The sequence below is a fragment of the Trichomonas vaginalis genome, chromosome V (assembly GCF_026262505.1).
Source record: "Trichomonas vaginalis G3 chromosome V, whole genome shotgun sequence".
In the NCBI taxonomy this organism is placed as follows: domain Eukaryota; phylum Parabasalia; order Trichomonadida; family Trichomonadidae; genus Trichomonas; species Trichomonas vaginalis.
Window position 1 is genome coordinate 26,565,481 of NC_067207.1, and position 21,808 is coordinate 26,587,288.

The following is a 21,808-nucleotide window of genomic DNA, read 5'->3' on the forward strand; positions in this document are numbered from 1 at the left end:
ATAAACTAACGAATTCCTGGTTAAATGGAGTTTTAAATTTCGATCGGTCATTAAATTATGCATATGTTATTTCATTTTCGAATATTTGATAAAGATTTACTCGGATAATCAAATTTTTCAAAAATAAAATACTACCATATGCGTTAATATTCGAGGATTATGACTTAAAGTTATATGTGATCATAAATTAAAGAAGAAATATATTAGCGCGTGTCATAACAACCCTAAATTTAACGATTATTTTCCCCTCAAACTTAAATATCTTTCTTAGATTCTCAACATCTAACATGATCCTCAGACTATATTTCACTATTCCACTACAGGCTATAAGACTCCAGTATGTGTTAGGAATATCAAGTCAAATTATAGAATTATTATGTTTATCATTCCTTTTTAACTTCAAATTATCAGAAATTCTCGAGATGGAAGTATTTAATAACAATATATGATTCAATATTATTGTTTATTCAAAGATAGTAAGGTTTAAAAAAATAATATCTTTTATAAGTTTATATTATTTGGCCTCCCAAATCAAAAACATTCAGAGCTAAATGATTTGTGCCCTTGGTGTTTGGACCAAGTTGAAGAAGTTTGAACCTACTAAAGAATCCTTTAGGTTCAACATAAAAAGATGTTGGATTGTGCACATCAAGTTTGTATTTTGTTTTCTTATCAATTACAACTTCATTTCCGTTGTCATCAATTCCGATTAGTTCCCAATTTTGGAGAATATGATCAAACGACGCCATTCTTGATCTGAGCTGGTATATGTTAGGCTGCATCTTCCTTCCATTTAAGTCTATTTCAACCTATGACTTTTCTTCATCAAATGTAACGAAATCTGAATTTGGTTTATTAATCATTGATAGATTTCCTAATTGAGCAGAAGAAGATTTCATGTTGATGTCTGGTAGTGTAGTAATGGTATCAATATTCTGATAAAACTGTTCTGAAATTTCTAATGGTTTTCTTTCTCTATTTCTAATTGTTTTATAGAAAACCTCATACAGAACCGATTGAAGATTGTTATCTCTGCCAAAATTATAAACCATATCTTTTGTTTCTGGTTTACAAAATTCAAGATGAATATAATGCAGTAAATCAGTGAAATTATGGTTTTTTTGGCAAAGAGACACAATAAATGAGCATATGTCATCTTCGGAATTGACTTGGAGTAATTCATTGGTTAAGATTCTTTCACAAAAATCAAAACCATGGTGTAACATCAGTATTTTTAACGCAGACTGATCAAGTTTTTGGAAGTTTTTAGCAATAAAATCGATACAGTTCTTCTGTTTCTTTTTATCTCCACTCGAAATTGCTTTTTCATAAAAATCTATGACGTTTTTCAGTGATAATTCATTAGATACTTGGACATTTTTATGGTAATAGTTAAGAATGGCATCTATTTTGAGTTCGCTTGCAATATGAAAGAGATCTAAGAATTCATTCGATTTGTCATCAATTTCGAAAATTCCATTATCTAAAAAATTGGCCAAAATGTTGATACATGAGTTGCCACTGAGAAATATGTAGAGACTATATGAATTCAGAGATTTATCCAGCATAAATTTTTCATAAATCAGCTTTGAAGAACAAATTAGAGAGATTTTATGAACCTTAATGGTTGTATTGTTAATATTTAATTTGAATGTGTCGTTTCCTCCAACATGGCCTACTCTACTTAGAAAATTGCACGTTTCATTGATTAAAACCATGATTTTTTAAATTATTGACATCGATAATTCAAAACTGAAATGTCAGAAATGTATAAAAATGATTTAATTCAAATCCTTATTTAGTTACAACATCTTAATGCATTTTATTTGGAAAACGATGAGTCATCATGAAACATAAAAGCTGACAAAAATTGTCTATTTTTGAAAAGAATTGAAAATTTGAAATGATAAAAATTCCATGATGGCAAGAATTGAGAAAATGAGTTGTTAAAGAAGGAAATTGAATTTTATTCAGGATAAACCAATAATAATGGTGAAACACCTCATTGAAGAAAAATTGAATATTAGTAGTAGGATAGGAAGGGTTGTGTGACTTTTTTTGTTACGTCTATATATAGATGAAGGTATATTTTCACATCTTCTATATATAGATGATATAAAAATTTTTTCTTACGTTTTTTAAGTCATGAATTCGTAAGAAAGCGCGACATTATTAAATAAATTAGTAATAAATATTATATACTAAACACATTTTAAAAAATTAACATTAATTTTAAAATAATAGTAGTATATGAGGGCGGGTTGTGTGACTTTTTTTGTAACCATAAGAATTCATATAATATTGAACGATTTTGTATCATTTTTTTTAACATATGGAGTGGAAAAAATGTATGATTCTTACGGTTTTTATTCTTACGTTTTTGAATAAATTAAGATTTAAAAAATTTTCAAAATTGTAAGACATTTACACTCAACCCATACATAATGAAATAAATCATTAAAAAATAAATCATTAATTTTAAAATTCGCACCATTTGATTTCTTCTGTTTTGATGAGAAATTTAAACCTAAATTAAATAATAAAGCTGAAGATGAATTTGATGAGTTCATCATTGAACTTTAAGAAACTAATGATTATTTGAATTTATTTTTTAATTCGTATGAAATGAGCGTCAACACTAACAGTGTTAAAAAATTAGGATTCACAAACGGGGAAATAAAGGATATATTAGAGGAGGCGGGTTATGAAGTTAGTAAATATTATTTAAGAAATTGCCAAAAATTTGCCGAGTTCTTAAATGAATTTGATTATGATGGAAAAATGAATAAAGATGATGTTATAAATTTCTTATATCCCTCATCTAAAGAAGAAAAACCTAAAGAACCTGATGTTTTCCCTGAATATTATGAAGAACGGATTAAAGATGATGATGAATATGATGAAATTGAAAAACTGAAAAAAATAAGAGATCAAATAGATGAAAAAATTAAAGAATTAAGAGAAGTTGAAAAATATAATGAAAATGAAGTAGAGGATTTAATGAATATCCCAGCTTCAGAATCAACAGTTCAGAAATCTCATGAAGAAAGATATAAAAATTATGTCTTAGAATCAACACAAAATTTATTAGATGGTGAAATAGACGAAACACTTTCAGAAGAAGGTACCAAATTTATACGTAAACATAAGTTACAATTTATTGATAATGAAAAATACCCTTGTATCTTACTTTCACTCCCTCTTGATTCTGAGAAATTCAAAAAAGTTCTTAAAAACGTGACATATGCAACTAATACGATTAAGAAAGAAGATCATGATATTTACACAAATTATTATTTAAATAAATGCACAGGTGTTGATAAAGTTTTTGATTTATTAGATAAAATATCAAAAGAAACCATTGGAACATATAAAATTTTATGTGATTGTGGTTTCATTGTTGAAGATACTAATAATGTTTCATATGAAAGAACAGCACCGAAGGAAGATGAAGTGGAAAGGTCTATACCATTCGTTATTAAGAATATAAAAGATATGAAAACATATAAGCATTATATTTATTCATTTATTTCAGAAAAAATGGAAGCAACCCATAAAACATCTTCTCTTCATTTTATAGCTATTCATACATTCCTTTTCAAAGTTGTGAAATTAAATAAGACAGGAATTAGATTTAATGTATCCGGGTACGCATTCTTGAGTAAATTAAAATGTATTCGTCACGTCGCAGATGATAAAAATTTATGTGTTCTTAATTCATTTTACGGACTTTAAAAAATAAACTTTATTTTTTTATTCTTTCATAAATGAACAAAAACGGAACAGCTAAAATGAATGATAATCAAATTAGAGCAGAAGGTAGAAGGTTATTTAAACGCTTCTATAACATTCCTGATGGTGTTAATCCTAAAACTCGTAGAAGCTATTTAAATGAAGCAATAGATGCATATGAGGGGTTTGACATTTCATCAGAAAGTGAGAGATTAGCGAGAATGTTAAATGTTAATATTGATTTCTATTATTGTGATCCTCAACCAGAAGACGTGGACATAAATAAGGTAGACTTTCCATTAGTGGAATCAATAATGATAGATCCAGAATTTGAAACAGTAAATATTTTATTAACACAGAGTCCATGTGGAAAACTTCACGCTGACAGAATAACAGACGTTGAAGCACTCACCGGCTATAAAGTTTGTCCATATTGTAAAGAAGAAGTTTATTCAATCCGTGATGATCCAGAAAGGAAAAACCAAAGAAGATTTTTAAAGCATTGTGAGAAATGTAAAGAAAATAATGGGAGATTAATTCAAGACGTTCAGTTGCAAAGACACAGCAACCATATGCACCACATATTACGAAACAGAAGATATATCAGTGGTTATTAGCTCATAATTTGCAGGAATATTATCAACCGACAAGATATTATATTACTTTTGACTTTGAAACATTAGAGACTAAAGAAGAATTACAACTTTCTGAGTGTGCAACTTTGAACGCTTACTTAAAACCATTCATGGTATCATCAACGGTTAAATTAAATGATAAAACGTATACAAGGAATTTTTGCTTAACTTCAAGTGATTCTTTTATTTCTGACTGGATTGAGTTTTTATTTTCAACCTGTTCATTAGTTGCTAAATCAAATATGAGTCAATACAATGAATTAATGAAGCCGCAAACGGACTCTTTGAGTCCTGAAGGTCTTTCAGACCAAACGGCGGGGACTTTGTCCCATACATTAAATGAAAAACAGAAGGAAGCATTTAAAGAACTTCTAGATGAGGAATTCAATAAAGTGAATATCATAGGTTTTAATTCGGGAAAGTTTGATTTAAATTTAATTCTTCGTGATTTAAACACTGCAAAATGGAAAATAAAATCAATGCTGGGTTCATCTTCACAATTTAAGCAAATCATTGTAAAGAAAACAAACGCTCCATATGAATTGAGATTTATTGACATCAGAAATTATATAGCGGGTGGGACATTAGACCAATTCACTCAAGATTTCGGAAACAATAAATCACGTGTTAAATCCTTTTTCCCTTATCAATTCATCACGTGGGAAAATTACGAAGAAGAATTATATAAAGTGGAACCATTCACTCAAGATTCATTTTATTCAGCATTAACTCAAGAAACTATATCAGATAGTGATTATCAAATATATCTCAATGATGCTAAAAACTTTAAGAATAGATTAGAATATTTTATTCATTATTGCAATAAAGATGTTGAAATTATGATTGACCCAATTGATAAAATTATTGAAGAAACATTTGTTTATAAAATTGACATGCTTCATAATCTTTCTTTATCATCGAATGCTTCAATGATTCGTTACGCTTTAGCATATAAAGACCTTAATCCTAATGAAAAATATCCTGAGGAAGAGATAGAATCAAGTTTTGAATTAACGAAAAAGTATTGGAAATATAAAATTGAATCATATAAGAAACAAGATGAAAAAGCAGAAAGAGATACTAAAAATAATGTTTCAATGGATGATTTTCAATATTATCACGATTTAATCCTTTCATCTAAATGCAAAATGTGTGGTAAAGCGTTTACATATGCAAATAAACCAACATTGGATAGAATCGATAATGAAAAACCACATACTAAAGAAAATTGTCAGTTAATGTGTTGTTATTGCAATGTCGTAAAATCAAATAAAGATGAAGATGTTCAACGTTTAAGAATCAATTTAAGAAATTATGCATTAAAAAATAATTTACCAATGACTTTAGATTCAGTTGAAGCTTATCACATTCTCCGTAATGGTATTACTGGTGGTTTATCAAATGTTCAACATCGTGTTAATCTTAAAGGAATCACGCACATTAATAAACTTTCATATAGTCCAGAAACTAAAACTGTATCAAATGAGGACACCACCAACATTATGACTCATTTCGTTGGTGTTGACTTTAATTCATTATATCCTTCATCATTTTCATCTAATCCTCATGATTTCATTCAATATACTGACCATAAAATGTATATGCCGGGAAGATTGAATGGTGTTATCATTTGTGATACAGCAACAAAGAAAGCAAAAGCACTGGAATAATTAAGAAGAAAAATACTTTATTCGTGGCTGAAGTAAAGGGTCACATTGATGAAAAATACATTAATGATTACATAAACTTTTTACCGATAATAAGAAACTTAGATATTATCACAGATGAAAAAACAATTGGCAGTTTTATGTATGATTACATGAAATCAAACAATTTACCAGTTGACCAGAAACAGAGGAAATTAACTCAGTTAGCATCAACACACAACCAATATCAACCATTTTCTTCTTATTATCTTTGGTATCTAATAGATAGATTTCATTTTATCATTGATGATATTCAATCAATTTTAACATTTACGAAAAACACTTGCTTTAATGAATTTGCGAACGAATTTATGAACGAAAGACAAAAGGCTGAATTAGAAGGAAATAAAGGAAAAGGTTTATTTTGCAAAATTTCACTTAATGGATCATATGGTTACGATGCAATGAATACACAAAATTACGCAAAGACTAAAATAATGAATGCACAGAAGGCACGCGTTGCATGTATGTCAAATAAGTTTAAAAACATAAGAGAAATAGGTGAGGACACATATCAAGTGATGCTCAAAGATAGATTTTATAGATGTGATACATGTTTACAAGAGGCATTCTTCACTTTAGATAACGCAAAATACTGGTATTTAGTTTTCATTTATGATTTTATGTATAAATGCATGGATGTTAATCGTTTTCATTTCATTGAAGGTGATACCGATTCATCTTATTGGGCTATTGCTGGCGACCCAAATCTTCCTAACACTCAAGCATTTCAAGCAATTGTTACCGATAAACAATTTTATGATAAAAACATTTTCAAATTCGCACCATTTGATTTCTTCTGTTTTGATGAGAAATTTAAACCTAAATTAAATAATAAAGCTGAAGAAAAAGCACATGAGAAAAAATTATTGGGTTTAGCAATTGAGAAACAAGGTGATAACATGGTGGCGTTATGTCCTAAATGTTATACATCATTCAACGGTTCAATTGATGGAAGTGATTTTAAAAAGATTGCACAAAAAATGAAAGGTGTTAGTTTACGACAAAATAAACAATTAACACCTAAAAATTATTTGGATATAATAAATGATAAAGTGATATTTGATGGTCAGAATATTAATTTACAACTTAAAAACAGGTCAATGACTCGCTTAACAATTGGTAAGACTGCATTAACAGGGGCACACACTAAGGCTGTATGTTGTGAAAATGGATGTTGTATGCCATTTATTTAAAAGAATTTATAGGGTGTCCAAAGGTGTGTTTAGCACAAACCTGAATACTGCGAATAGAAATAAACAAGTTACATATATATAAAGTTTATTTAAATATAATCACCATTGGATTCAATCACGCGTTCGCAGCGATCGATCCAGGCTTGAAAGACACGCTTTAAATCATCATGAGAAAATTGCTCAAATTGCTCTCTTACAAAATTTTCAAGATCATCTGGACTCGCGAATTCGCGTCCTTCAGCTCTCTTTTTTAGCGTGCCGAATAAATAAAAGTCAGAGGGTGCAATATCAGGTGAATAAATTGAGTTTGGAACAACTTTGACATTGTTTTCCACCAAGTAATTCATTACCTTATGACTTTTGTGAACTCTTGAATTATCAAAATGAATTGCAAACTTTTGTTTTTGTTGTTTGGATTTCTCAAACTCATCAGAATTGATAATTTGAGTAAGAACATTGTCAATTAGATACTGAGCATTCATCGTATTAGGTTTTTGAAGAATATCAATTGCGATGATGCCATTCACGCCCCAAAAAACCGACAACATCATCATTGGTGTGTCAATTTTTTTCTTCGGGAATGTTTGCGGATTTTCATCCTTTGGGATCCACATGATTTTGGCTTCTGTTGCATATTGAAACCAAGACTCGTCTCCTGCTACTAAAAAGCAAAACTTCTTGGATTGATACGCACCCAATATAGAGAGGAGCTCTTTCGAAGATTGGACTCTAGATTTTTTTTGAACTGAATTAAGGTTGTGCGGAACCCAACGTGTATACGCTAGTTTGTAGTTCAAATAATTGTGCAGATAATAACTGACTGTTGTACGTGGTATCTTTGTCATCTCCTCTATCCTTCTGAGTGATGCTCTTGGGTCTTCATCTAGCGCTTGAAGAATTGCTTTGATTTTTCTTTGATCCGGCGATTTTTTGTCAATTTTTATGATGGGCGCCTTTTTGTTCATGAAGTGATACATCCTAACATGATACGTTACAGTGGAATAGCTAGGAGCATCCATACCGAAGCATTTTACCAATGTCTCGTAGATTTTTTACAGTCTTTGCATTTTTTTGCAAGAGCGAGGATGTTTTCTTTATGATTCATTACAAAAATGAAAAAAATCCCGCCAAAATTTCCCGCGAAACCGCCTCTTGTCTCAAAATTCATTTTATATCCCGGCATGGCGCCAAAATACAACATACTCATCATATACATATATTCATATTTTTTATTATATATTTATAATCAGCATATATCTCCTTTAATAGTCTCATATAGCGCGCTGTGCTAAACGCACCTTTGGACACCCTATATTTTTTATTTTTAATGAAATGCCACAGAAGAGACAAAAGGAACCGTTAATGATACTATGATTCAAAGAGGTGGGGCACCCTTAAAACATTTATTTTATTTTTATACAAATGGATAACGTACATTTAAAAATTTTAATTGATGATTTAGTACTTAATCAAAATTTTCTTGATTATTATGAATTAAAATCATATCTCCAAAAATATGATGAAAATATAACAGGTGATGATATGGATGATTATTATCCATATTATAAAAATGAAATTTTGAAATATCATGATAAAATAATTTCTAAAATTAAAGACAAAATTAAAAATAATGAATATACAAAGGAAAAAACTAAATCACAACTTAAACAATTGAAAGATTTCAAAAATAAAGTATTAACAGAAGAAGATATTGATGAATTATATAATTTATATAATCATGAGCCGCAAAAAACAAAGGAACAAAACACCCAAGTCCTTCAGACCATAAATGATGCACAAGCTTTAATTTATGATTCATTAGTTAAACCATATTCAGCCCGACTTTTGAATGAAGATCAACTTTTGGAATTCATCCTTCAACATAAACTCGAAGCAGGAAAGTATATCAAACCTTTATATACAGCATATTTAAAACAAATGAATAGAATACATCCAGAATTAATGAAGGGAGGAATGAAATCCAAAATCAAAGCAGATAAAATTAAACCACCTGCAATACCAAAACCTCCTCCTTCAGTTAATCCTTCATCATTCACTTTATTATATCCATTTCAAACATTAAAGAAGCAAAAAGATTTTAAAAAGGGTTTCAAGATATTAAATAAACCAATTGACCCGAAAATTCAACCGTTAAAGGAAAAATTTAGTCGCCCTTCATTTGCACCATATCCATATTCATACGAAATAGATCATTTAGAATATTCAAAAGGAAACGTTACTTATTTATTTGCCATTAACATTAACACTAGATATTTATATTGCATTCGAGTGAAAGGGAAAACAGAACAGGAAACAAGAAGAGCTATTCAATACTTACTAGATCATGAAAGAGTAGATAATATCAGGGGTGATGGTGATAAAGGATTTCAGGCAGCTATGGCTCATTATTTCCCACAAATTAATTTTTTCTTTTCATCCTCTCCATATACGTTTCATAATAAAATAGTTGATGCGGTAATGAGAACTCTTAGAGATGCGTTAGGGGTTAACGGTCAGATATACTGGGATGGAAATCATGACTCCATCATACAACAGTTAGTATATTATTACAATAATACATGGCATAGAACTATAAACATGAAACCGGTGGAAATGAAAAATGATATTTCAAAAGAATGGGAATATATTAGAAAGCAAATGGAAAGGTTGAGTGATGTTAAACGTGAACAAATTAATTCGGGGCTCATGAATTTTAAACAAGGGGATAAAGTTTTGATTCATCTCGATTATGGAAAAACTGATAAATCAATGACAAAAAGAAGACGAAGATTTGACACAATAGCTGAATTTGTTAGATATATTAACGGCAATGCATTAGTTGAAGTTGACAATAAATTAATAGAAATTCCGATTTATTTTATTACTCCATTATATTTAAATAATATTTAATTTTTTTTATTTCGTAAGAAATGAGTGACAACAAAGCAGCCAAGAGTCCAGACGATGAATATAAAAAGAAACTAAACAGAATTAAATCAAAAATATGCTATTACAAAAAGAAGCCGCAATGCGGTGGGGCTGATGCCCATAAAACTAATGGAACTGAAAACGATGAAGAGAGGAAAGAAATAATCGAAAAATTAGAAACTTACCGTTCAATCCTTAAACTGGGTGAAGCAAAAATAAAAGAATTTAATAGAATAAATAAATTGATTGGAAGAGATGAATTTAATAAAGATGAATTTTTAAACTCAATCCAAATTTAATTTTTATTCCTCTTTGACAACGTCTCGAATAACTGAAGGTGTCACTATGTCACCATGTCACCAGGTTATTTAACTTCTCTGAAAAAATGAGACAACATGACATTTTGACAACACAGCAGGAGGAAGGCAGTTATGAATTATTTTTGAAGAACTGAAGGTGTCACTATGTCACCATGTCACCAGGTTAATTAACTTCTCTGAAAAAATGAGACAACATGACATTTTGACAACACAGCAGGAGGAAGGCAGTTATGAATTATTTTTGAAGAACTGAAGGTGTCACTATGTCACCATGTCACCAGGTTATTTAACTTCTCTGAAAAAATGAGACAACATGACATTTTGACAACACAGCAGGAGGAAGGCAAAAATAAATTCCAATCATACTTTATAAAGCTTCATTTACAGGTATTTCATCGTCAGTAAATGAATCCTCATTATCGTTTGGTTCAACCTGTTTATATAATCCTTTCATTTCTTCTTTCAAAACATAACACCATGTTTGTTTACCATCTATTCTTCTCTGTTTCCTATCACATTTATCCTTAATGCTCATTTGGAAATTCTTGTCTTTCATGTCTGATGGTTTGCAGAATAGAGCATTTTCACACGTCATACCTGCACTCAATTCATCATAATGTGTATTTATCCATACATCTAAAGGATTTGTTGATAATTCAATTAAATCTTGTTTGGCTTCAGTCATCGGTATGATTCGTACATTAAATGATGAAAGGTCATATTGCATAAAATACGTCAGTAAATTATCATAAAATTCCTTAGTGCATGAATTCATCAAATTCTTGAAGTAATCAAATTGACCCTTAAATTTACCATTAACCCTTAAAACTACGTATCTTCTGTCTCCAACTTCAATTTTGACAGGGTAGACGTTATTCGTTACGAAAATGAAGTTTGCAACGTTCTGTGCAGTTCTTCTGGGTTGATTCTTTTCATTAATTCTAATCTCATTATCCGTTATAATTGATTTCAAAGCGTTGAAGTTTGCGAGTCTGTCTTCACCTACATTCTTGAGTTCATTAAGTACAAGAAACATTTTATTTTCAACTACTGAGTTGAAATTACCCGTTAGCTCACCTATTTCGGTAATGTTTTTACATGAATAACCAGCGAGAAGTTCAGAAATAATGTCTGTGAATCTGTTTTTACCTGTTCCCTGAAGTCCTTTCAAAATAATTGCTGTTTCATTCTTGATTCCAGGATGTTGAATCATTGATGCAATCCAGCCGAGAAGGTATTTATACACTTCATCATTATTATCATATATGGCTTCTTTAATGAAATCTATAAACATCTCAATTTTTGAGTAATCTACTTTTTCGAGAACGTTGTATTTATAACCCTGAAACGTTGAGAAAACATCTGGGGAATCAGATTTAAAGCAAACACCCTTAACGGTTAATGAGGATAATTGATTTAGTAGTACATCCCATGCTGTTATTGTTTTACCTTCTTCTTTAAATAATTTAATCATTTTAAGTGACTCTTTCATGTTTGATTGAAGAACGAATGATATTTGATTCATTTTGTCGTGTATGTTGTAATCTTTCTGAATGAAGTATTTGTTTCCACAATCTACAAAACGGATTACACGTGATAAATCCTCAATTACTTCAGAACTGTTTTTATACTGATGATTTTCAGCCTTGCGTCTAATATCTGTTATCAAAAACGAGTCATCAAGTTTTATATCAAATGTTATTTTTGGCTTACGTAATAAAGGTAAAACATATTCATCATAATATTCTTTTTGATATAGTTTTAGAATCTTCACTAAAACAAATGGAGAAGTCATTAAATGTGCATATCTACTACGTGCTTTTTCAAAATTACTTTTTGCATTTTCTGTTAAACCGCAGAAGTTATAAACGTTATCGTAGGCTTCATTAATTAAATGATTAGGTAACGAATTAATTGCTTGAAACAGTGTGAATAATGTAACTTCTTTTTCTAAATTCATGTTTCCACCGTCATTATGTACTTCAAAATCACTGATGCCATCGACTATGCTCTGGGCAAGTTTATCGTCAATGTTTACATCTTTGTTTTCATTCATGATAGTCTTTATTTCTTCATTCTTTTGTTCAACTCTTACATTAATATTCAAATCATTTAATATATCATTCACTGTTCTAGTTAATGTTGAATCATAACTTCCACGAATGAATGAGTATGTTTTGATTGGTTCTGTTGCATTCTTGCGAACTCTTGAATCAGCCATAACTACTAATGAACGCTTTGAATCATCAATAGAAGTCATTATATCAATATCATAATCATTGCAAGAATAACATTTAATCATTCTGTTCGAGGTTGAATAGAAGAAATTAGTGTTGCAATAAATGTGAAGACCTCCTGAAGCGGTTTTAACGATAACATCTTTATCCGAAAGTTTTGATAGAATGTCTTTTCTAACTGTTTCTTTAAGTTCATCATTGTACGATTTATTGATATTAACATCTATAATCGTTAAATTTGAAATTTTATTTACTAATAAAGCCATACCAGTTTTCCTTCCTCTTCCTCCATCGTGTTTGAGGTAGTTATGTAAATCAATCTTGTTTTCACCAATTCTTTCGTTGAGGGTTTTAGTTTCTGCCACAACTAATTCCTCAGCTAATGAATCAATAACTTTTTCATCAGAAATGATAAAGTTGCTGTTGTTGTTTGTTGCTGTCATTTATATAGGAATAAAAAAATAAAAATAATTTTAAAACTAACTTTATTTTTGGACTGCATCAAATTTCCTGTGTTGTTGTCAAAATGTCATGTTGTCTCATTTTTTCAGAGAAGTTAATTAACCTGGTGACATGGTGACATAGTGACACCTTCAGTTCTTCAAAAATAATTCATAACTGCCTTCCTCCTGCTGTGTTGTCAAAATGTCATGTTGTCTCATTTTTTCAGAGAAGTTAAATAACCTGGTGACATGGTGACATAGTGACACCTTCAGTTCTTCAAAAATAATTAATTATTGAATAACCTGAAAACATGAGACTTTGTCTCCGGACTCTTTGAGTCACTTAACGTAAACATTTATTTCTGCAGTTCATCCGCTACTTCATTACCTAATTAATTACAGACATAAAATATATTTAGTTCATTCGGTAAGCCTAAACCCTTTGGGTCAAGTCTCAAGCACATTCAATGAACGCGGTACCATGCGAATACAGTCACAAATGGTGGCATATAATCTTTACCCAAGCCTGTTGGATTTGTTGTGAAAGTGTGTGAATGATTTCCTGCGGTTCCACAGAAAATACCTGTGCTTGAATCTACTGGGTCAGTTGTGATATCATATCTATTCATTCCCCATCTATCCGAACCCGCTGCAAGATTTGTATAACCTCTTTTTGTTATTGAATGTGAATGATTACCTGTTGTGTTTGTAGTTCCTGTATGAGTGTGTGGTGGAAGGTTTGCTTCTTTAATTTTCTTCGAACCTCCTGTTTGCTTTGAATATCTAGCACAGTATAAGAATTTATCTACAATCTGCTTCCATATACCAAAACCTAAAACTGTTGATGGATTTGTTGAGTTCATTGACGTATAAATAGAACCAACAGGATATAATGTTTGAAGTATTTCATTTTTCATGCTTGTAATCACATCATTTACTTCCGACTTCTTTGCATAATTTTCATCAACATAAGTTTTATCTGCTTTAAGATCTAAACATCCTGAAACCCATCCTGTATCAGCTTTAACTTTAAAAGTCTCAAATGTCCATTCATGATACCATTCAACCTTTTCTTTAATTTCATTATCTTTTTCATCAACATAAACCAAATTTGCCTTCTATTTAACTCACTATCCACATATTCCTTATCCACCTTCTTCATTATGTCATTTAGGAAACCTTCTATGAATTCCTCATTTAAATTAAATCTTCCAATCTTCAAAACTTTAGGAAATGCATTTAATGCGTAATATCTCTGTTCTGTGGAATTGATGTTATATCATCCGTTATTCCTTTAATTTTTGAATTCATAAATAAAATTTCTTTTATATTTGATATCACCGCACCACCTTTGCAAACGAATTCGAAATGGTCATTTTTCAATACTATCTCCAAATCTCCATATTTCAACCTTTGCGTTTGTTCTGCCATCTTTGAATTATATGCATATATGGCGTATGTAATGGTCTGAAGGACCTGGGTGCTTTGCGCCTTAAGTTGTTGTGGTTTAATCATTTATTATGATTTAAAAAATATTTAATCCGTTATCTCATCAGCTATTTTCTCTATTTGAAATTGCCATAATATTTCATTCATGAATTCTAAATCACAATCAAATAGGTCAGTTATTCTAAATTTAATATTTGATAAATCTTTTGAATGAAGAATAAATGAATTCCCGGATAATTGAAACGGATATGATAAAGAAAATGTGTTTAAGTTGATGGATAAAATGTTTTGTATTGATGGGTAAGAGTTAGGGTCTAATGTTTGATGTGAAAATCTCATTGGGGTATTAACTTTATCACATTTGATTAAAATGAAATTGGAACCAGTGTCAGAATACAAAACATCCCCAACATCTTTTTCAAAATTTAATATCCCCAACAATGAACGAATATGAGGAGTACAAAATTTAATTTTCAGCGGAAATTTAATAAGGTTATTTATTTCATCAAGTTCAAAAAGTTTATCAGGTTTTGATTTAAAATTTTCTTCATACCATACGATAAATGATTCATTTAAATAACTTAAAATCATGTTAATATCCCATTTCGCTATCACATTATTTATATACATATCATACGTTTTTTCATGGTCATCTTTAATAAATGATATATAATCTGAAGGGTCTAAAAGAATGGGATTAAATTTACCACTCACAGAAACGAGAGTAACATTATAAATTCCGCTAACTGTTAAATTTAATTCACAGCTATTATTCGAAATAATATTGATAATTGACATTTTTATTACGATTAAAAATATGGTAAAGCGTTATTTTCCAGTGATAAATAAAACTAGAATAAGATTACCTCAAGAATTCATAAATTCAACGAATAAGAAATTCATTCATGTTATAAATTTTAGTGTTTTCAGAAAATATGAGTCAATGTCATATTCATCAACAGGTTATATTTCACTTCATTCAAATTTAGTTCAATCAAACCCATATAATGACCATTTCATAAGATTTTCAGATGGTATTAAAAATGTAATTGATAGATTAAAATATGAACAGATTGACAATATCGAATTTTTGGAATTTTGGTTTAAATATCCCGATGGAAAAAAGATTGAAGTTAAAGATAAAGCTGATACTATAACAAAAACAATTACAATGACCGATCCGGATAGTGGGAAACAAAAAGAAATAAAACAAACGATAGAAACTGGTGAAAGGTCAATTATTATTGATTATGATTCAAAGGATTATTATTCGATAATGTTAATGCTTGAATATTAAATAGTCTTAACAAAGAATTTTTCAAGTGATATTTTATATTCATCAACTATTTTATTATAAATATCATTATATGTTAAATGAAGTTCAGTTGTTGTTCCGTTCTTTGATATCTTAATTGTGCTAATATCCTTTATAGGATTTATTTTTGCAACTGTTCCGCAGCATGAAACCTCATCATCTATGAAAAATTGAATCTTAACGTCTGAATCTTGAACATCACAAAGAATGGCGATAATGTGAATTAATGATTCATAAGGTAAAATAATTAAACCAGATTGGTCAATTAAATTTATTATTGAATCATAATTATTAATTATTATATCACGGTAAATTTTCATTAATTCAGAATTAATGTCTATTTTATATGGGTTCTCGATGTTTGATGAAAGAGGTGGGGGTATGTTGGATAAGTGGGAATTTCAACAGGTTCTTTACCAGGTTCAGATAAAATGATTGGGTCTCCATTCTCATGGTTTTCTTCATTCTCCTCATTCTTCGGTAAGTCACGAGTTAATAAATTTGGTTGAGTGCTGACCTTGTTAATTCAGGGCTAACATTAACTTTAACATTTTGAATAATTCGTGATTTATCATCATTTACGTTATAACCAACCGTAATCTCTGCTTTTGCGTTAGTGTTCTTTTGACTAGTGAAACGTCTTCTCATTTATTCGAATAAAAAAATATATTTAAACTTTTATTTTGCTGGAACTTTTGAATCTATTATTCCCTGTATTTGTTCATGAAGTTGATTTTTAGCTGTTTCATCGAAATTAATAGACCGAATATATTCATTAATTGCATTCTTATAATCATCTGATTTCTCAAATTTTCTTTTATCTGATTCCTTAACTAAATCATAAGTTAAACCACGTTGCTGATATAATGGTTTCTTAATTAAATCTTTGAATGCTTGAGATAAAGCACCTGATGCAATTCTTGCTACTATAATTGGTTGGAATTGCTGTTTAAGTTCATCTTTAACATTTGCGAAAACTGGATCGAATAAAGCAACTTTAAAGAATTTCTTAGCTGAAATTTCGGGTCTAATATTTGCATATTGACCATCAAACTGGTTAGAATATCGTGGTAATCCATCCGGTCCCTCTTCAACAGCATTTAATTCTTCATTGAAATAAGAATATGGATTATGACGGTATGAATTAATTGGACCATTTTCACCTTCTCCAATGTATTGTTTAACAGCTTTTCCATTTTCATCAAATTGCATAGGATAACGTTCATTATATGCTTTACGTTTAGGATAATCAGACATAGTTAATTTATAACCATTTATGACTTTAATATTACCTTGACCATCAGTAACGAAAACTTCATTTATACCATCAGGTTTTCCATTTGGACCCGTAATGTCTGCTTCGTGTGCTTCCCAATTTGGACCATGACGTTTGGCATATGCTTGAGCTTCTGGTAATGTTAAAACGTTTCTCATTTGTTTAACATCTTTTTGAAGACCAGCAACAATATGAACTAATTCTTTCATTCCATCAGGAACTTTCATAGTTCTATTATATGCACCCTTTTTGTTTGTCCCTTGTTTTAATGGAACCTGTAGAAGATTTGCTATTTCTGTCATGTTTAATTATAAATAAAAAATAAAAATTAATTATAAAAAGTTAATCAAATTTAATGTTATATACGAAAACGATAAAAACAGTTTGACAGAAAAGTGACAACTTTACGTGTCAAAAATATAAAAAGTGATATTTTATTCATCATTATCTTCTTCATAATTTATTTCATATTCTTCGTCTTACCAACAAAAGATGGGAATGTGAACAATTGCGGGCAATTTTTAGCCATTTTGGCTTGGAACTAGAGCCTGCGAGGTACATGGATAGTATCAGTACCTCACAGGCTCTAGTTCTCTATATGGCGCCGAGAAATTTTGGTGAAATGTGGTCGCATTTCACCAAAATTTTTTCGGCGCCATAGGATGAATTGGAGGGTGAGAGATATTATTTCATACAATACTACTCTCACCCTCCAATTCCCAGCCAAAATGGCTAAAAATTGCCCGCAATGTGAACAATTGCGGGCAATTTTAGCCATTTTGGCTTGGAACTAGAGCCTGCGAGGTACATGGATAGTATCAGTACCTCACAGGCTCTAGTTCTCTATATGGCGCCGAGAAATTTTGGTGAAATGTGGTCGCATTTCACCAAAATTTTTTCGGCGCCATAGGATGAATTGGAGGGTGAGAGATATTATTTCATACAATACTACTCTCACCCTCCAATTCCCAGCCAAAATGGCTAAAAATTGCCCGCAATGTGAACAATTGCGGGCAATTTTTAGCCATTTTGGCTTGGAACTAGAGCCTGCGAGGTACATGGATAGTATCAGTACCTCACAGGCTCTAGTTCTCTATATGGCGCGAGAAATTTTGGTGAAATGTGGTCGCATTTCACCAAAATTTTTTCGGCGCCATAGGATGAATTGGAGGGTGAGAGATATTATTTCATACAATACTACTCTCCCCTCCAATTCCCAGCCAAAATGGCTAAAAATTGCCCGCAATGTGAACAATTGCGGGCAATTTTTAGCCATTTTGCTTGGAACTAGAGCCTGAGAGGTACATGGATAGTATCAGTACCTCACAGGCTCTAGTTCTCTATATGGCGCCGAGAAATTTTGGTGAAATGTGGTCGCATTCACCAAAATTTTTTCGGCGCCATAGGATGAATTGGAGGGTGAGAGATATATTTCATACAATACTACTCTCACCCTCCAATTCCCAGCCAAAATGGCTAAAAATTGCCCGCAATGTGAACAATTGCGGGCAATTTTTAGCCATTTTGGCTTGGAACTAGAGCCTGCGAGGTACATGGATAGTATCAGTACCTCACAGGCTCTAGTTCTCTATATGGCGCCGAGAAATTTTGGTGAAATGTGGTCGCATTTCACCAAAATTTTTTCGGCGCCATAGGATGAATTGGAGGGTGAGAGATATTATTTCATACATACTACTCTCACCCTCATTTTAATTACTTAAACTCATTCTATTTTTTTGACATGTAAATGTCACTTTTACTGAGATCTGACACAATGTCAGATCTCTTTTTTTCGTATATAAGATTAACACTTCCTTTATTTAAATCAACTATTATTTTTCCATGTTCACCTAATTGCTGATATTGTGTGTAAAGTTCATTAATGCTCATTGGTAAATTCACTTGATAAAGCATAACGTTCAACTGTTGACGACTAAACCCACTGAAAATGAAAAGGGTTGATAGATTTGATTTAATGTTTGTGCTTAATGCTTTGAAATATTGAACAGCCATAAAGAATGAACACTGAATGTGTCGACATTGAGTTAATAACTGATTAAAATATGATTTCTCATTTGTTATTAGTTTTGATTTCACTGCATCATCTAGAAAAATGAGTGAATGCAAAAATTCTCTATCAAAATTTGAAATAGAAAGTGTTTCAAATAATTCATCCCGTTGTTTATCAATAATTTTATCCTCTAATCCTTGCTTCTTGATTGTATTATATAATTCTTTATACATTAAAAAGTTTTTTAAATAATCTTCTGCTTCTTCTTGTGATAAATAAATAATTGGAATTTTGATTAAATGCTTTAAAGATTCAAATGTATCATCTGAAGGTGAACCTGAATGGTTGATATAAATTAACACATGTGAATGGGGGGAAGTGTTAGCAATAATGATAATTTGTTTTAATATCGTTAATGTTTTACCTTTATTTTGTTTACCAATTGCTGCAGTGATTGAATTTAAGTAACATTCAGAATATGGAATTTTCATTAATTTTTCCTTAGATAGAGCATTTCTATTATCACTCAATGCTTCATTAATCATATCATCTACGTATGTATTATATACTCCCGCTAATTCTTCATAAGGGGTGGATGAATTTAAATCCATTTAATCAAAAATAAATTTATAATTTTAAACATTTCTATTCATCAATATTTCATCATATGAACTTCTATACTGTGGTGGTGTACCTGTTGGATGATATTTCAAACCTTCATCCGGTGTCCATGTCCAATATGTAGTCCTAGTAAACCAAACCTGAGGAGGATTTGTCACCTTTGAACAGTAAGTGTCATTTACACCCTGAATGATTGGATAAGCTTTCACTTGTACTGTAACTTGTGAGTTGAAAGTTTCTAATCCATCAAAGAATATACCCGCTCCATCACGTTGAACTGGAATAGTGCATAAGAATGAAGTTTGGTCTTTCCATGTTCTAGCTAATGGCGTGCCATTATCATCATTCAGTGGTCTAGTTAATGAGTCCTCGTATTCTTCCGTGCATTCATTCACTCCATCTAAATCAGAAGCTTGAAGCATACGTGTAAAGAATATGTCACCCACTGTGGTCATCGCTTGATCGGGGAAGTTTCTGGAATCTATAGTGACCTGAAGACCTCGAAGCATTGGATTTTCTAAAACTGTTCTTTGCATTGCATTCTTCGAAATGCTAACACAACATCTGTAACATTATGAAGAGCGTATGAGAAATCTGAGCTGATACCTTCAGGAGTGATGCAACCTCCATTTAGTGAACGAACGTCAATATGTTGAGCTGGAATCATGAATGGATCTTCCTTACTGAATAAACGTGGTATTGCTTTAACTGATTCTTCAATTAAACCGTATCCTGGTGTAATGCATTTATCCTCTAAAACTTCCATCTTTGTGCATGAAATAATAACATTATCAACTGTTGCGTCAGCAGATGTAGCGGCTAAGCTTGTAATTAATTTGGCAGGAAGTCCGATTTGTTGGAATTTGCGATCATATTTATAAACATGATTCATAATCTTTTCATAATTTTCATCAGTTATCTTTTCATAAACGTAATTTTGTAAATCAGCAACTCTTAACGGGTCAACCTGACAAAATACTAAAGTATCCCTGAAAACATAATATTTAAGAATGATTTCACCAAATGATTTAGGATAATCATCGAACGCCTGAAATGCTAACAAATCATTTACCGGAATAATCATATCAAAAGTGACATCAACTTCTTCATTTGCATTCTTGAAAACTTCTGAAGGGTCAATATATTTACCACATACTGAGTTATCATATTTTTGAACATTATTATATAACGAATGAACAAACTTTTTAACTTTCCTTTCTGATTTTGGTTTATATGTTGCAAATGCGAAAGATTCACGGGCGCAATCCATCTGAAGATAACCGGCATCACCTCTTTCGGTTTCTACTTCTAATTGTTTAAAGCTTTGATTTGATGATTTGTAACCAACGAATAAACGCATGCATTTAAAAGCGGCATCACATGTGAAAGCTTTATTTGAAACTAGAGTTGCTTTAACTTTGCGTTTAATATATGTGTCACCTAATTGGTTCACATCATGAGCCGGATTTGTAATTCTTAAATGAGTTTGTTTATCATCAAAATATGGAGCATCAGAGTCATAGCATGAACTTTCAAGTTCTCTATAATATCTTCTACCATCATTCTTTGCGAATATTTCATTTATCTTTTCGAATGAATGAAACACATTTCCATTAATCGGTTTAGTGTTTGGCACCAAATAGTTAGTCGTCATTTATTAATAAATAAAAAATCAAAATTAAAAGATGAAAATGAATTTTTAATTTTAATGAAATAATCAACTATGGCTGCAGGTATATTTAAGAAACTGTGGGATAAAGTAAAAAGAGGAGCGCATAAAGTTTGGGAAACAATGAAGAAGGGAGCAAATTGGATATTTAAGAATAAAGAAGCAATTAGTGACATTGCTGAATCAATAACACCAAAAGCTGCCCCAATAAGAGAAATATTAAATAAAGGAGAAAAAGTTTATCAAAGACTTCAACCGATACTAAGATAA

At 30.8% G+C, this 21,808-nt stretch overlaps 7 protein-coding genes and 3 pseudogenes across 10 annotated transcripts, besides 11 other annotated features; 3 read left to right on the forward strand and 7 right to left on the reverse strand.

Annotated features, from left to right (window-relative positions):
• Positions 1 to 476: 476 nt before the first annotated feature.
• On the reverse strand, positions 477 to 1,734 carry TVAGG3_0407760 (proteasome regulatory particle assembly; the record flags this gene model as incomplete). The annotated part of the gene is made up of 1 exon (XM_001317931.1): positions 810 to 1,568. The coding sequence occupies one exon, from the start codon at positions 1,566 to 1,568 to the stop codon at positions 810 to 812; it is 759 nt and encodes a 252-aa protein (XP_001317966.1).
• Positions 1,735 to 2,573: 839 nt separating this feature from the next.
• Positions 2,574 to 3,055: a mobile genetic element.
• Positions 3,056 to 4,516: 1,461 nt separating this feature from the next.
• Positions 4,517 to 4,765: a mobile genetic element.
• Positions 4,766 to 5,464: 699 nt separating this feature from the next.
• TVAGG3_0407790 lies at positions 5,465 to 6,430 on the forward strand (annotated as a pseudogene). The gene has a single exon. A coding segment is annotated over exon 1 (966 nt).
• An 848-nt stretch (positions 6,431 to 7,278) lies between these two features.
• Positions 7,279 to 8,581: a mobile genetic element.
• TVAGG3_0407810 lies at positions 7,359 to 8,485 on the reverse strand (annotated as a pseudogene). Its single transcript has one exon. A coding segment is annotated over exon 1 (1,127 nt).
• Positions 8,582 to 8,691: 110 nt separating the features above from the next.
• Positions 8,692 to 17,592: a mobile genetic element.
• Positions 9,442 to 17,593: a mobile genetic element.
• Positions 10,200 to 10,496, forward strand: TVAGG3_0407840 (uncharacterized protein; the record flags this gene model as incomplete). The annotated part of the gene is made up of 1 exon (XM_051232982.1): positions 10,200 to 10,496. One exon carries the CDS (start codon positions 10,200 to 10,202, stop codon positions 10,494 to 10,496), a length of 297 nt encoding a protein of 98 aa, XP_051102712.1.
• Positions 10,885 to 13,197, reverse strand: TVAGG3_0407850 (uncharacterized protein; the record flags this gene model as incomplete). The annotated part of the gene is made up of 1 exon (XM_051232983.1): positions 10,885 to 13,197. One exon carries the CDS (start codon positions 13,195 to 13,197, stop codon positions 10,885 to 10,887), a length of 2,313 nt encoding a protein of 770 aa, XP_051102713.1.
• TVAGG3_0407860 lies at positions 13,662 to 14,712 on the reverse strand (annotated as a pseudogene). Its single transcript has one exon. A coding segment is annotated over exon 1 (1,051 nt).
• On the reverse strand, positions 16,798 to 17,539 carry TVAGG3_0407870 (uncharacterized protein; the record flags this gene model as incomplete). The annotated part of the gene is made up of 1 exon (XM_051232984.1): positions 16,798 to 17,539. A coding segment is annotated over one exon (742 nt), but the record flags the coding sequence as incomplete, so codon positions are not given.
• Positions 17,593 to 17,655: a mobile genetic element.
• A 120-nt stretch (positions 17,656 to 17,775) lies between these two features.
• Positions 17,776 to 17,884: a mobile genetic element.
• Positions 17,885 to 18,024: 140 nt separating this feature from the next.
• Positions 18,025 to 18,133: a mobile genetic element.
• A 141-nt stretch (positions 18,134 to 18,274) lies between these two features.
• Positions 18,275 to 18,382: a mobile genetic element.
• A 387-nt stretch (positions 18,383 to 18,769) lies between these two features.
• Positions 18,770 to 18,878: a mobile genetic element.
• Positions 18,879 to 19,088: 210 nt separating this feature from the next.
• Positions 19,089 to 20,390: a mobile genetic element.
• Positions 19,884 to 20,291, reverse strand: TVAGG3_0407940 (uncharacterized protein; the record flags this gene model as incomplete). Its single annotated transcript, XM_051232985.1, has 1 exon — positions 19,884 to 20,291. The coding sequence occupies one exon, from the start codon at positions 20,289 to 20,291 to the stop codon at positions 19,884 to 19,886; it is 408 nt and encodes a 135-aa protein (XP_051102715.1).
• A 732-nt stretch (positions 20,391 to 21,122) lies between the features above and the next one.
• TVAGG3_0407950 (uncharacterized protein) lies at positions 21,123 to 21,523 on the reverse strand (the record flags this gene model as incomplete). The annotated part of the gene is made up of 1 exon (XM_051232986.1): positions 21,123 to 21,523. A coding segment is annotated over one exon (401 nt), but the record flags the coding sequence as incomplete, so codon positions are not given.
• Positions 21,524 to 21,592: 69 nt separating this feature from the next.
• TVAGG3_0407960 (uncharacterized protein) lies at positions 21,593 to 21,808 on the forward strand (the record flags this gene model as incomplete). The annotated part of the gene is made up of 1 exon (XM_051232987.1): positions 21,593 to 21,808. The coding sequence occupies one exon, from the start codon at positions 21,593 to 21,595 to the stop codon at positions 21,806 to 21,808; it is 216 nt and encodes a 71-aa protein (XP_051102717.1).